The sequence below is a fragment of the Rhamphochromis longiceps genome, linkage group LG3 (genome assembly GCF_057381845.1).
Source record: "Rhamphochromis longiceps isolate RC_006_pf linkage group LG3, R_longiceps_female_GT1.1, whole genome shotgun sequence".
Taxonomy (NCBI): Eukaryota; Metazoa; Chordata; class Actinopteri; order Cichliformes; family Cichlidae; genus Rhamphochromis; species Rhamphochromis longiceps.
In genome coordinates this window covers 2,131,244-2,147,537 of record NC_140559.1, presented here as the reverse complement: position 1 = coordinate 2,147,537, position 16,294 = coordinate 2,131,244, and the positions used below count along the sequence as shown (strand labels likewise).

The 16,294-nt window shown below is 39.4% G+C and overlaps 2 protein-coding genes across 2 annotated transcripts in view; one reads left to right on the top strand and one right to left on the bottom strand.

Annotated features, from left to right (window-relative positions):
* Nucleotides 1-16,294, bottom strand: part of LOC146672509 (nuclear factor 7, brain-like) — a 190,792-nt gene that overhangs the window by 166,331 nt on the left and 8,167 nt on the right. The window lies entirely within an intron of this gene.
* Nucleotides 3,785-7,441, top strand: LOC146672510 (interferon-induced protein 44-like). The gene is made up of 9 exons (XM_085402224.1): nucleotides 3,785-3,817; nucleotides 3,989-4,015; nucleotides 4,112-4,129; nucleotides 4,257-4,290; nucleotides 5,028-5,229; nucleotides 5,411-5,560; nucleotides 5,793-5,961; nucleotides 6,285-6,385; nucleotides 6,498-7,441. Exons 1-9 carry the CDS (start codon nucleotides 3,790-3,792, stop codon nucleotides 6,660-6,662), a joined length of 894 nt encoding a protein of 297 aa, XP_085258350.1. The 5' UTR covers nucleotides 3,785-3,789; the 3' UTR covers nucleotides 6,663-7,441.

Here is a 16,294-nt window from a genome sequence, read left to right as displayed (position 1 = left end):
ACCTCCTGCAACATTCCCTCAGACAGCAGGGTTGAAGGAACCTGTTGCTGAAACTTCTCTTTAGATTGTGCAGTGTGTTATGGGGGGTTCATTGTTCATGATTGCCAGCATTCTGTCAACATACATACATATGCAATATAATTGGCACTCTTGTTTTTGACATAAATACCTGCTCTTGATGCGCTGTGAAAAACTTTGTGATTTCTGATTGTTTGAACTCTCGTCCAACTTACATTACTGTTTTCTGTAAACTTCATTATTTTTCCGTCCTGTATGTACCGCATAACTTTTTACTTTGTCTATTTTCTTTTTGTATTTTAAAGATAGCAGAAACTTGCTTTGATTCTAAATGTCCACCTTGTCTTTTATTTTCATGTGTAAATGCTTCATATTATAATCATTATAATCATAGATAGTCCTCCTTTTAGATGAGGTCACATAAAATACTTAACAACTGTACCATGAATGGCAATAATTAACAATTATTTATAAAACCTCTATTAATATTGTATGTATACATGTGCATCTACATACTGTGTTTATATGTAATGTTAATTATGTACTTAGACTTTGCGAATGCTGCCATGAACCATTAACAGCTTATAAATAACTGGTTTGTACTTTCTGTTGAATCCATAATTCAGTAATTAAGTATGAAAACACTTGTGTCAAAAATATTGTTATATGTGAACTCACTAAAGACATTTACATTACATACATTGCAAGCATTTACAACTGTGCGATTACAAAAATGATGATTTATGTAATTTATAATAACTTAATAATTTTTGATAGCTCATTGTAGTTATTATAAAGTGTTACCCAAAAATCATGCCATTATCTAACCTTGTATTTTTGTGGCCAGAGTACTGCACATTGCTCTTAAAGTTAATGAAAAAGTGTTTTTCTTAGCTCCATCATGATAGCTCCTGTTATAAAGTGAGTTTTGCGTGTGTATGTTTTATGTTAGTTGTGATGTGAGTGACCAAGGAGGTTTGCTAACCTGTACTTGTGGTGTTGGAGCAGCTGAAGGTGAATCTGAGGAAAAAATATTTAACAAATCAAAGAGTGTTGTTAAAAATTGTTATATTATTTTTGACTTGCATTATATTTCACACAAAGTAAACAAAAGATCAGTTAGCTGAGATTTGTATGGCCTTTTCCATCCTGTGCTATGATTGTGTGTGTAGTCAAAGGAGCTTGCATAGAAAAGCGTCTGGACTTCTTTAAGTTACTTGAAGACGTTTCACCTCTCATCCGAGAAGCTTCTTCAGTTCTAAGGTCAAATGGTGGAGAGTCCCAGATATAAACCTAGTGGGAGTGACCCCCCACGGAGGGACAAAAGGACCCCCTGATGATCCTCTAATCGCCTGAGCCAAGGTGTGAAACTGGGTGTGGGTCCCAATCAGCCAGAGTTTCGGGTTTCGGGTGATTGAAACTCTGGCTGATTGGGACCCACACCCAGTTTCACACCTTGGCTCAGGCGATTAGAGGATCATCAGGGGGTCCTTTTGTCCCTCCGTGGGGGGTCACTCCCACTAGGTTTATATCTGGGACTCTCCACCATTTGACCTTAGAACTGAAGAAGCTTCTCGGATGAGAGGTGAAACGTCTTCAAGTAACTTAAAGAAGTCCAGACGCTTTTCTATGCAAGCTCTTTTGACTACGATGACCTGGATGACTGAGAACCTTCACAGACAGATTGTGTGTGTAGTTCAGGGATGCCCAGTCCTCGAGAGCTACTGCTGCTTTTAAATGCATCCTTGTCCCGACACACTGAAATCAAATGAATGGCTTATTACCGGGCCTTTGCCAAACTTGAAGCCATGCTGAAGACGTAATCAGACCATTTGATTCAGCTGTGTTGGAGTAGGGATGCATCTAAAAGCTGCAGGACAGTGGCTCTCGAGGACTGGACCTGGGTACCCCTGGTGTTGTGTATAGAAACAATGTCTGAAACAGTTGAGAGTGAGGGATTTAAATGTGAAATAATATTACTGACTCTGCATAGCAGGCATAACGTGAGCACATTAATAATGTTTCAGCACTATTATTAAAATAAGGTATTATGATTATTATCATCATAAGAATTATATCAATGCCATCAACAGCAACATGAAAGCACTGCAGTGACTCCGTTAGATATTGCCATTAAACAATTTGTCCCTTACTCTTAGGGTCCATGATCAAATCTGAAGACCTGAAGGAAAGAAAGACAAAACTCAGAAGCAGGTAACAGATGTCAAACTCCACTATGTTAAGTGTATCCTAACATACTTTACAAGGGGCTACACTTTGGACAGATCATCAGTCTAAACAATCAGGTTTAATAGTGTAACCAAAAATATAAAAAAATAAGAAAAGTGAGAAGCTGTTCTGTGTAACCCATGTTCTCAAACATCAGACAAACTAGAAAACAAAACCAACCAGACAGGGGAAAATGAAATTAAAATACCAAAACATATAAAACAACATCAGTCTGGTTTCCTACCTTGTGCTGCTGCTGTGACTGCTGCAGCGAGGAGGATGCAGTGAAACTACTCAAAGAGAGCACTTGGTCTTTTATACAGTAGCCTGCCCACTTTCACTTTCTGTTTTATTTTATGATAAAGCATGTGGTTTATAAGAAATCAACCCCGTGTGTCTTGGAAATCCTCTTAATTCCCCTGAGCTTTATGTTTTAGCACCTGACAACTTTTTGCAGAAAAATAATAAGTGAGCAGTCTGCTGGTTGCAGAGATAAAACAATAAAAAGACTAAATATAAATAATGTGAACAAGCATTTTTTTATTTGCTTTGTTCATCAGTAATGATAAATTATAGCCTGCAAACACTTATAAAGAATGCAAAGGTGGCAGGGATAGCTCAGTAGGTAGAGTGGTCGGTGGTTCAAATCCACTTAACTGCTATGCTGAGATACCCCTGAGCAAGGCACCATCCCTACACATTGCTCCCCGGTCACCTGCTTAGTGGCTGCCCCTAAGAAATTCAAAGAAAGTAATTTACCCACGGGGATCATCTATTATTATTAAAGAGGAAAATCTTGTGATTCACATCTCATCATTTTGTCTCATCACTCAGTTTCAGTTTCACTTTTTAAAAGCTAAATACATATTTCAGTTTTATCTTTTCTAATTATTGCAAAAGTTAAGTAAGAGAAAGGTCAGATGAGGTTTGCATCAAAAAGTAGCAGGAAAGAAAAACATCAGGTAAGGTACTTCCCAGAAGTGACTCTGGGAAGTACCTTTTTATAACCGTCATGGTTTGTCATTAAGAAAGTGAAAGTATAAGATCTGATCAGTCTATATAAGACCGACTTTGTTCCATTCAACAGTTTCACTTGATCTTTGCCTCTGCAGCTGCATCACAATACAGGTAAGAATTCTTTACCATGTATGTTATCAGGTTAAAAATGAGCCTTAGTGATTCGTACCAGTTCATTTTTATTATGTTTTCTTACTTTTCTCATTGCTCAGGAGTTTGGAAATCCCACACTAGTGAGTGGAAAGTTCAGTCTGCAGACCATGTGCTGTAAAATCATTGCCACTACACTTTAAGTCTTACTCTCTAAAATGTTGCATTTTTCCCTCCTTCCCTTAATGAATTTATTGTAGAAGGCAACATTTGTGCAACGACTGTGGTTTTACGTTTAAGCTTTAAACTCATTTAGTTTAACTTTATAATTATTTTATAAACTTTTTCTTTTTTCGGGTGTGGGCACCTGATCATTGAAATATTTGTGTGTTATTGATTGATATTAACTTTATCTTTACTTCTTCAGTTTTAGCAATGGGAGGTGGCTCTTCTTCTCCTACACGTAAGTAGTATATAGTGAAGAAATTGTTCTCTGTTGCAGAATAAGGCAAGAGCTGCATATTAGAATGCAATTTTAGTCTTTGTTGCACAGTTATATTCCCACTGCAAAAAAATCAGAAATATTAATGGAAACTGAAATTGTATTTTACTTTCTCTATGTTTTACTTTGTAGCACCTCCAACTCCACCACGTCTTCCTAGTAAGTTATATCATAAATTTAACAACATAAATTCTACAATTAATTTGCACATACCTGTCTAATGCGTGTTTCATGTTGTTTGTTTTTATTTGCTAGCACCTCCACCTTCTCCTAGTAAGTTTCATTTTAGAACATTGGTTACTGTTATTTGCAGATTATTTTGAACAAAACTGATTTCTCCTGTTTACAAATAGAGTTCATCTTTTTTACGTTCTAAAATGCTTTTCAATTCAATTTTCAGCTTTGAAAACTCCGTGGAGACAAGTATCTTGGGGGTAAATCTACAGTTTCCAGTCTTGTGAACAGGACTGAGAATATCAGTTGCTGACTTAGACCAATTTTCTTTTGTTTAACTCTAACTACTGCAATACATTTGGAAGGCTGTACTAATAAGTAATAAAAAAAGGGTTCCCTTCACCGACCATTTTATTTTATGAAAAATGCAAAAGAGATGTTTGATTTTCTCACATGAACAGAAAAGCTTATCAGATGTTGCAAACATTGCTCAGCCAACCACAGCCCTATTATTGTTAGCCACATCTCATACACAATTTCTATACGTGCATTTTAAGTTAATAATGTGTCTTTCACTGGGTCTACTGAAGTGCCTTAAGCATTCTTTGATCTTACACTGGATGTTAATGCTCTTGTTAAAAATGTAATATACAAAAATGTAGTTCAAACATGCAGTTTTTCCTCAGGATGAATTACTGTGGCTTCCGTAATCATCTAACTTTATTCATATAGCTCCATCATGAGGTCAAAATTTAACTTGCATTGGAAAACTGACGATTTTTACTATCCCTTATGTCCCATTCAGAAAATGTTATCATGCTTTTCTGATAACAGGCATTATCAAACGTCACAGAAAACATCCCATAACTAGCATTTTCCTGATTGAACAGCTGTGTTTAAAAAGCAGCCTCACAGAGCTGTTAGAATGTTTTAACCTAATCAGTCATGTTAAAACTACATCTACAATGTATTAAACTTTTTTAACCCCATTTTACAGGAACCAGGCAGATCTGCAGTATGTGAAGAATTTTCAGCTTCAAAATGACAAAGTGACACATGTCAGAGTTTTGCTCTATGGCCCAGTCGGTGCCGGGAAGTCCAGCTTCATCAATTCTGTCAGCAATGTCTTACGGAGAAGAATAACCTGTCCAGCTTTGACCAACGCAACAAATGAGGAGGAAGGAAGTTTCACCAAAAAAGTAACTTCCTTTTAGTTACACTGACTCGATGTATGGAAATTTAACAAGTGAAACTGTAACATATGGTAAAATATTAGCCTACACACCATGTTAAAGATTTAATAAGTAATTAAAACTTTTACATCATGTTCAAAACAAATCGTATCTCCTTCCAAGTTGTTTGTAAACTTTTGTCATTCAGTATGAAACCCACAACATTAAGAAAGACACAGGGCAGTTTTACCCATTTGTCTTCAATGACCTGATGGGTTTGGAAGAAGGGAGTGGACGAGGAGTGAGAGTGGAAGACATCAAACTGGCCATGATGGGACATGTGAAGGAGGGTTATAAGGTACAATCATCAAACTGTGAACTTTGTTTATTCTTTAGGTAAAACTCTCAAATTTTCTTCAAGTTATTTTGTGAGAGAAAAAGTAAATCATATATTGATTAATTTATTGAAGTTTGTTTTTTTTTAAAAAAATACAGATTTGCACAGTCTTCTTTCATTCATGTTGTTAATGAGATTCTTGTTATACTATACAATGAGTGTGGGTTCACTGGATCTTTGTAACATATTGCAGTTAAACCCTGCTTCTCCATTGTCCACTTCTGATTCTGGCTACAACCCTTCACCTTCTCCAGAGGACAGAGTTCATGTTCTGGTTTGTGTCCACACTGGTAACGCAACAGAAATTAACAGCTCAGTGTTAAAGAAGATGAAAATCATCAGAGAGGCAGCCAGCGACTTGGGTAAGAGGGGATTAAGTGTGTAACAGACTTACAGTGCATTTAAAGAACATCTTGGCTATTTATTCTAACACTTAACTTGTAAAAGAAAACAAATACATGTGCATGAAAAACACAGCTGAAGTTCTGCATTAGACTTGTTTGTCTTAAAACATCTGATAAGAGAAGTTTTATAACTATACCTGGTTAAATATGGACGTCTCTGCTGGAAGACATTTCACTGATTGAATCACAGGCTTTTGAGTGGTATTTGTTCATATTGTACGCATAGTCAAAGTTCTTGTCAAGTTAACCCCAGACTTATCAGAAAATATCTCATATTGCAGGTATTCCCCAGTTAGCTGTTCTTACCAAATTTGATGAGGCCTGTCCTGAAACTGACAAGGACCTGAAGAATGTGTACAAAAGCAAGCTCGTGAAGAGAAAGGTGAATTTTGGCTGGAAAAAATTAACATTACAACAACACTGGCTGGGTAAATGAAACATTGCAAACCTGAACTCAGATCTTACAGTAATTCATTTGTTTCTGTAAAAACCAGATGGGAGATCTGAGCTCAAAACTGGGGATCCCGCTTAACTTCATCCTTCCTGTGAAGAACTACAGTGAAGAAACAGAACTGAATGACGATGTTGACACTTTGATCCTGAGCGCAGTGAGAATGATGATTGACCTGGGAGAAGACTTCATTGACTCTAAATTATAAACTGACATACACAGTGATGTAATACACTCGATGAATAATACATAATCCCAGTAGAATAATAAGAGTCACTTTTTCCACACAGGGTGACGTTAATTACCAGATAAAATAAAAATCATGAAAGTTGTTACGGAAAGCTGATATGATTGAGTGTGATTAATATGAAAAGAAACACAAGTTTCATCTCTCTCTTTTCCTTTTTTTAATATCGACTAACATCACAGAAATATATCGAAGAACATCTATAATCAAATAAAATAAAGCTGTCATTGTCTTTGCAGATGAATTTCACACATGCACTCCAGCCATGAGCTTGTGTAGCCATCACCCAGCTCTGCATGTTAGAATGCAAATGTGCACTGAAGAATAAATAAATTGTTGTGAATTTTAGCACTACGGTTAGCATTTACAGGATATTGTTTTGTAGTGATATTATACAGGAAAACTGTTACTCAATAAGGCCCATTTACTAGTTGTCTTTCTCTTTCTCTGTAACCCTACGGGCAACTCCCTTTGGCCTGCTGGCCTGGAAAATCCAACAGTTCATCTATATGTAAAGAAGGCACTTAAACTGGGACAGTGCATTCCTTGAGTGCATTCCTCAGTGAAGCCTGCTAAAGAACACACAATTGATTATGTGCCTCTAGGTATATATGGTTAAACATTTCCTAATGCAAATAACTACATGTAGTATTCTACCATGTGCAAACTTATATCACTAAAGGATTCTAAATGTTTAGTGTTTAATGGACTTGTCAAAAGTATGTTGAGATTATAGAAGGCCCCCTTTTCAGAGCTAGGGGGGGAAAACACCAACAAATCACTCTTTTACCTTGCTCAAAATGTTTATGTGAAGACCATCTGGTTTTTGTGTTAGAACTCAGGATGTAGGATCTCTGTAAGATTTATTGATCTTGTGAGTGCATTTTTATTGCCCTTGCTGAACAAAGGATTTTAACTGTCAGGACGCCACCCCACCCAGTGGGCAGGGTCTGAACTGAAACTTGTTGTCTGCCTATAAAAACTGTTGCACAGAGAATAAAACTTTGAGTCAGTTTGGAATGACAACCTAGAATAGTCTCCGTGTCTTCTTGTTCTTCCAAACTGCTCCCGGTACTCCGGCCGGTACCGTGATTAACCGTTGATCATGCTCGAGAATATTTTAATTTTGTTATATGTTAAAGGATGAACTCTGCTTATTGGTGCCCATGCCTTAGGAGGAAACTCGATCTACGGATGACGGAGATTTCCTTCAATTGTTCACTTCTTTTATTATCACACAATAATAACACAATATAAAGGCAAAATGTAATAATATAATCTAAAGGAAAATCATAAATAAGAAAACTTCATTCCCTTCTTTGATAGCGGAGTAATTCACAACCTAATGCTCAATATATATATCAGGATCATCATTGGCGACATCTGGCACATGATTTGGGTCAATTTGTGCCAATTGTAAATACATTGAGGTAGAAAAACCTAAAAGTAATGCAATAGATATGATGAATAACTCAAATATATAAGAAAAAACACAGTTCTTCAGTCGTCTCCTGGCCTGGTCCCAGGTTCGAGAGACATTGAATAAGCGTCGTATGATGACAATGGGCATTTCATTTTCTCCATTATCAGGATGGAATGAGTCTAGCTTTATCAGATTAAACATCATGTGGCACTTTCGGCTTTCTGTTCCTGCTGAATGCTCGAGTACCTTGTTGTAGCTTTTTTCAGGCGTTGTGTGTTAATCAGTGATTGCGTGTGTGTATGTGCATTGGATCCGGGCGCTGGCCCGCCGGAGATGTCGTCTGCTTGATCCGACACCTGAGATGGTCTGATTGGGCTGGTCTTAACCCTGCTGGCATGAATCCACTGAGGTTGTCCGTCTGTGAGGATGCTGGTTCTTCGTCACTGCCAGTACAGTCTGGGGGCTGGAAAACGCGCGGCCTCCCCGAGTTTCCTTGGTTTTAGCGACTTCACCAACACTGCGTCCCCTGGTCTCCACTGTGGAGGGGAGAGGCTGAGAGAGACAAACTTTCTGATAGTTATTATTCAGTGTTTCTACCAAATTGTAAACATAGTGGACAATCGCCTTCAGTAACGCTGTTCCCCTCTGGATCTTTGTGTGTGTGTGTGTGTGTGTGTGTGTGTGTGTGTGTGTGTGTGTGTGTGTGTGTGTGTGTGTGTGTGGTCAGAGTGTAACCCCATAAATAACTTCCCCAAACCTGCCAAGAGTTCGCCTAAGCAAATAGCACTTACGTCCTACCATAAAACAAGGTACGAACTCCCCCATGCTCCAGAGTGCTCTCTAATACACACAAAGTTTGCAGACTATCAAGGATCAAACCTTTACCAATCTACAACTAATTATAAACCCTAAGCATATATAGATATTTCTAAGCTAAGCATAAATGACAATAAACAGTACAAAACCTAACATTCCTCTCACTTATAGGCCATCAAAGCCTCATCTGAACCTGGATGCACCACTTGCATAGGTTTAATACCTGTAAATAAACAGCTAATCACACAAATCACTGCAACAATAATAGTAAAACATTGTTTAATGTTGTTTAATGTTAATTCTGGACCCCACCTCTTGACGCATGGACAACCATGCGTCAACTCACCAAACCTGGATCCCTGTCTCAAAAACCGGCTCCACCAGGAGCCTGCATACTGGTGGCCATCATGGCCCGGAAAACAAGATCTGGAAATAAAATCAAACTTCACACGTATAAACAATTATATCAAAAAGTAATAAGCATTCAGCACGGGCAAGACAAGTGTCATGTACAGGTTTTTTCAAATCATTAAATCACTATCATTACCATAATTCGCCTCAAACATGGATCATCCCATGTGCTCAGTTAACATTAACGTAATCGGTGACTTCTCTTAAGCAAAGGCACTCCACTCATATATTATTATTATGAGCTCAATAGCCCATCTTCAACTTTCCCATAAACACCGTAACCTCTTATTTGTTTTACTCATGTCACTTGTCCGCTTGTGCTGAATCCTCCACAGCATTCTCAAAAAAACATAAGCAATACACATTGACTGTGGTCAGACGGAGGTCAGACACAGGTCAACAGGTTCCAGAGGTGCCATAAAAACACCATAAAGTTAGCCAACCCTAGCTGTGGAAAGAATGTCAGTCACATGTAAACCCAGAAATCCTATAGTAGAAAAACATTAACTAATCCTCTTATAAACCACATAATCAAACACATGAAAAACTGTAATGCTGTAGAAAAGAAAATACAAATGTTAGCGCTGCGCAGTGTGTACACACTTTCTCACAGTGACCTCTGTGCAACACAAGGTAGGGAATAGCACCCTTGGTAAATGCACAGACACAGAAAGTGGCATTTCACAGGTTAAATCATCATGCACCCTCGAATGTTGCTGTCATCTTACTGCTCCTGTAACAAAAAACACATATAGATTCATCCACCCTTTGTCCTGTCTAGGTGGAGATTAACTTTGAGTCGTGATCAAGTCTTGTCAGCTTTTACCAGTCGGTCAGTCAGTTTGTTTGTTTTTATTTCCATTCATACATTCACTCATTCTTTGTTTGTTTGTTTCTTTGTTTGCTGATAGTGGAACCTGTCGTCGCATTTAGTTTCCACTCTCAGCAAAATGACGTCATTTCAAAAAAAGAAAAAGAACTTTAGATAGGATTACATCGCTGAATCCAGTTTTAGGCTGGGACACTTATAATAAGTGGCCTTCTCCAGAGCCCATTCTAATGTGGAGAAAACTCACTTGTCACAATTTTCTCGACGACGTGTAGCACTTTTAATTCCCGACGTGCAGATCTGCTTAAAGAAAAGAAATTCACAAACAAAATCAGTGCCTGTTCAAAAGATAAAAATGAAAAATAACAGATTATCAAACAAAACTTTCAGTGCACTGTAAAAGTATCAAAATAAAAAGGCCTTGTTAAGTCATGACACAAGCTCCTCATCTCAGGAGGGTAAATCATACCATCAGCATGGTTCATCATACCATCATACTAATTGGCAGGCTCGACTTCACAACAAAAGAAAAATCATCAGCTAGATTCACTCCAAACCAACCATCAGCTGCACAACACACAACATAACCCTAATGTCATATTAGCTATGAGTTTAATCACCAGGTCTGTGCTCTTCACTCATTTAGGTCACAGATCTATTTTATTCAATTTTCACAAAAAAAAGTTTGTTCTGACGTATTCAAAGTTGTGTAGCTAGATACAGAATTCACTCGCACATCAAAACAGGAAACTCAGTGTTTTAGAGTCTCTACTTAACACACAACAAACACCAACACATCTCATTCACTCGTGCTAAAATTCAGTCACCTTTCATTAATCTAAAACCAATCAACTAATTTGCATATCAGCTATTAACCCACTAAGTTGACAGGACGACAGGAAAGCATGTTCAAAATATTATCACAAAAGACAATTTCCCTCATACAGTAAATTACTTGCTGCATCAATCAAGCAGGAAGCTTCTCCCAATTCACCATATTAACAACTAAATTTATTGCCTGATCACTGATTTATCAAACCAGGATTTTTTATTTTTTTTTCCACAAAAGTTAAATTGTTGTCCTGCAACCTAGAGAGTCAATTTTTTATTTTTTTAGGATAAATTCGGTTTTGATAACAAGTGTCTGCTAAATTGACACTATTTTAACACTGATGAAAGATAACAAGCTAATTTTCATTGCATGTGTGTGGAGCTGCATATCCAGCAGAGCATGTAATGTGCTATGAGTTTCACTGGTCTTTGCATCACACGAGGTGACTTGGACAAGATGATAAACAGACTCACACACTTAAAATGTTGTCTAATCTTCATGAGCTCTCTTGTGTTTGGAGTGTTAGTATGGTTAATGCATGTTCTGCTTTTGTGTGATTTTGTATATGTTCCTATTTTCGCAGTGTTTAAAACTCTGTCTCAATTTTCCACTTAAGCAGTCAGTTTTCTTTTCCCCAGGTTTGCTAACCCAAATTTTGATTTCCCACATTTAATAACAAAATTTGTGTTCTCACCACTCTCATTCTATTGTCCTCTGATGCGGTTGCTGAAGTGCTGCTGCTGCTGCCTTCTTGGGCGACTTCTAGCAGGTCCTGCCGGTTTCTTGGCTTTGGCCGCGGCGGGCGTCTTGGCTTTGGTCTCAGTAGCCTTGTTCATCTTGAAAGATCCGGAGGCCCTTGGTCTGCACCAGAGTGCCCTTCGCCACCAGGCTCTTGAAGGCGGTCTTGACACGGGCTTTGTTCTTGTCCACATCGTAGCCTGCGGCAGGCAGAGCCTGCTTGAGAGCGGCCGCGGACACGCCGTTGCGCTCCTTTCCAAGCGGCCACGGCTTTCACAATCAGCTCGCCCACGCTGGGGCCGACCTTCTTCGGCTTGGACCTCTGCACAGGGCGTGTTTATGATGGAGCTTTTCCGACCACAGCCGGAACGTTGAGCGCATCATTAAGGGTCCATTTCTTTCATGTAGCTATGGTCGCTAGCCAGCATGCTAGCCGCATGTGGCTTGCCGAGTCACTCAGTCCTTTCTGAACTTAACGAGCAACTTCTCGCAAAACAACAGGCAACTTCCTGTGTCTTTCTGCTTTTAATTTACTTTATTCGCGGGGGCTAAGGAGGATCGTCAGTGTATCCCGTCTGGGCCACTAAGGAAACTTCGTCAGCATATCCCGTTTTTTTTATGGGGACCAAGGAAGATCGTCAGTGTATCCCAAATCTCTTGGGCCACTAAGGAAACTTCGTCAGCATATCCCGTTTTTTTTATGGATCAATCACTGAGAAAGGTATAATCAGTCTCATGTAAATATAAAAGACGTGTATTTACCTTTGTCAGCCTGATCCCACTTCTGACACCAAATTGAAGGAAATCTCCGTCATCCGTAGATCGAGTTTCCTCCTAAGGCGTGGGCACCAATAAGCATCCTTTAACATATAACAAAATTAAAATATTCTCATGCATGATCAATGGTTAATCACGGTACCGGCCGGAGTACCGGGAGCAGTTTGGAAGAACAAGAAGACACGGAGACTGTTCTAGGTTGTCATTCCAAACTGACTCAAAGATTTATTCTCTGTGCAACAGTTTTTATAGGCAAATGTAACCCTGGTAAGATTTACAGCAATCAGAAGTACAGGGTTCTTTGAATGCATCGTAGTCCTTGTCTGATAGTTAAATTTCCGGGCTTGCCCTGAAGGCACCATCTGCGGCTCCGTGCACGTGAAGGTGTGGTGTAGAGGAAAAAGGACGGCAAGGAAAAACTCCATGCTGCCGCGGAGCACGGTTTTTTCCAGTTGAAAGAGAGGAAAGAGGTTTAATTAACATTTGTGAGAGAGCTGTCGTTAGCGGTGAACCACAGACGGGTACCTACCTGAAAGGAGTCGGAGTATTTCTTCGAACTTTTTTGAACTATTCTGTTTTTTTTTTTGAGGTACAGTTCCATGGGTGCCAAGTGAGGAGCTGGTATCGTGGGTCTAAGACACTGTTGCTGCTGTGGAGGCCTTCTCTGTGTCAGGACGCTACACGTTGATGCCTGCCGTACCAGGAGGGCGGTAGGAAAAAAAACAAAAGGAAGCCCACCTGAGAGATACCTTATCATTTTCTTTTGCTACTTTTTCTCCGCCTGAGATTCAGGTCGTTTTCAGTTCTTAACCCAGGACAGTGGGTAACTGAATAAACTGACACCATAAGGAACTGGACACTCACGTGCTATTTTCTTTTCTTTTTCCTTTTCTTTGGGGTGTTGAAATATTGTGTTTCTTGTCTTACATCTATTTTGATTGTTTCAATTATTTTTGTGATGCATTTGAGATGGTTACTGCATTTGAAGATATCCCTACATTGAGGATGAGCAAAGGGAACTGATCCAAAAGGAAATATATAAAGCAAACTTTGTTTCATAAACCTGTGGTCGTGCGTGTTATGTGGGTTGGAAGTCTCATTGCTCTTACAGAGTTGCTACCGCCAATCTCCTTCCCAAACCTAGATTCGGATATTGTAGACATTGCACTTGGGCGAGCAGTATAGATCATCTCTTTATAGATAGAGGGACACACGTCCAGGTTACACAGACAACAAGTTTCAGTTCAGACCCTGCCCACTGGGTGGGGTGGCGTCCTGACAGTTAAAATCCTTTGTTCAGCAAGGGCAATAAAAATGCACTCACAAGATCAATAAATCTTACAGAGATCATACATCCTGAGTTCTAACACAAAAACCAGATGGTCTTCACATAAACATTTTGAGCAAGGTAAAAGAGTGATTTGTTGGTGTTTTTCCCCCCTAGCTCTGAAAAGGGGGCCTTCTATAATCTCAACATACTTTTGACAAGTCCATTAAACACTAAACATTTAGAATCCTTTAGTGATATAAGTTTGCACATGGTAGAATACTACATGTAGTTATTTGCATTAGGAAATGTTTAACCATATATACCTAGAGGCACATAATCAATTGTGTGTTCTTTAGCAGGCTTCACTGAGGAATGCACTCAAGGAATGCACTGTCCCAGTTTAAGTGCCTTCTTTACATATAGATGAACTGTTGGATTTTCCAGGCCAGCAGGCCAAAGGGAGTTGCCCGTAGGGTTACAGAGAAAGAGAAAGACAACTAGTAAATGGGCCTTATTGAGTAACAGTTTTCCTGTATAATATCACTACAAAACAATATCCTGTAAATGCTAACCGTAGTGCTAAAATTCACAACATAAATGTCCCATACATTTGCATTAAACCTTGAAAAAGTACAGGCCAGGGTTAAGGGACACCCTTAACCTAAGGGTGTCCCTTTGGGCAGGGCCCTCAGCCAGAGCCCTGCCCGAACCCTGGCCCGTACTTGACCTGGGCGCATGGGAAAGTTGGGGGTTTTTTTCGGGTTTTTTTTGCATGTCCCGTTTGGCTCTTTTGCCATCAGAATTATTGTCTAAAGGCGAAGAAAGATGCCCAACGGATTTACTTTACCAAATGGACCATCCCAGCCTTGCCGTAATGGTCTATTTGATTCAACTTTTATTGTTTATTTTATTTTTTATCTTCACTTGTTAAATACTGGACAGACTTTAATGAGGAAAAGAAAAGAAGGGAGAAAGAAAGAGGGAAAAAAACAGCTGAGAAGAGGGATGGTGTGAGTAATGTGAATGTCTAAGTTGTGAGATAAAACTGAGGCACAGGCAGCCGGGTGGGGGGGGGGGATGCCCGGCCCGAAGATGGAGCACCCCCACAACCCCACGCCCGTACGGACCCACCACGGGGCAGCCAGGCTACCAGGTCAGTCAGCACAGACCGTCCCCTAGCCCCGCTGCACGCAGCCACGAGGAAACCGTCACCTAAGAGCCAACAGAGCCCTTAATAGGCCATGACTGCTACCCCAGGTTGAGCCCTCCAAGGAAGATGCCTCCGGGGAACCCCCCGATGCCCTAAGCCTGTCCCTACCCCCACACCAATCACAACAGTGAAGGCGGGACCAAACTATGACCCCCACCCCCACTAGGTGATGGAGCTGATCAAAGGAGCCCAGAGCAATTGATCTGATGTGGTGGCAGAGGCTGTATCAAGACTAATGTAATCTAATAGATAATTTCTATATTGGTTTGAATTAAGATTATTTTTACGTTTGCATGGGATTAATGATGACTCCATCAAGTTTAGAAACTCCCACCGTGCTGTTAGAGAAGAGCTGATGTTGACGCTTTTGAAGCATTCATGTCGTTGGATGTTTGAGCTGATAAATGGTAGATCTGAAATCTCTAGATTATTGCAAAGTGCCTGTTCTACATCTAGCCAAGGTTCATCTAAGAGGGTATGTTTTATCCATCCTGAGATAAACTGAAGCCTGTTGGCTAAGAAGTAGTGCTGAAAGTTAGGTAGTTCTAATCCTCCTCTATCCTTGGTCTTTTGTAGTGTTTCTAAGCTTATACGTGGGAGTTTATTTTTCCAAAGGAACTTGGACATGTATGAATCTAGAGATCTGAACCAATCTTGTGGCGGTTTAGTTGGGATCGTGGAGAATAAATAGTTTATTTTTGGTAAGACCATCATTTTTATAGTGGCAACCCTCCCTATGAGTGATATGGGTAGACATTTCCACCTAGCCAGATTACCTTCTACTTTCCTTAAAAGTGGGATATGGTTTAATTTAGTTAGATCTGCAAGCTTGGGAGAAACATTAATACCTAAATATTTTATATTTCCCGATTGCAGTGGTGTAGAAGAGGAATTACGGAAGGAGCAATTAATCGGAAGGACTGTAGATTTTGACCAGTTAATTGAGTAATCTGATATTCTTGAAAAAGAGTTTATCAATTCAATCACCCCAGAGATATTGGTTTGTGAGTTCTGGAGAAAAAGTAACACATCATCTGCAGAAAGGCTGATTTTATGTCCCACGTTCTTGCATTTTATGCCCTTAATTACTGAATTCTGTCTAATTGCTGCTGCTAGTGGTTCAATTAAAATTGCAAACAGTGAAAGGGAGAGTGGGCATCCCTGCCTGGTGCCCCTCAAGAGACAGAAGCTGGAGGATGTCTGGTCATTTGTTCTGACACAAGCTGTTGGGAAATTATATAATATTTTAACCAGTTGATGAAAGAACATCCAAAACCAAATTTGTGT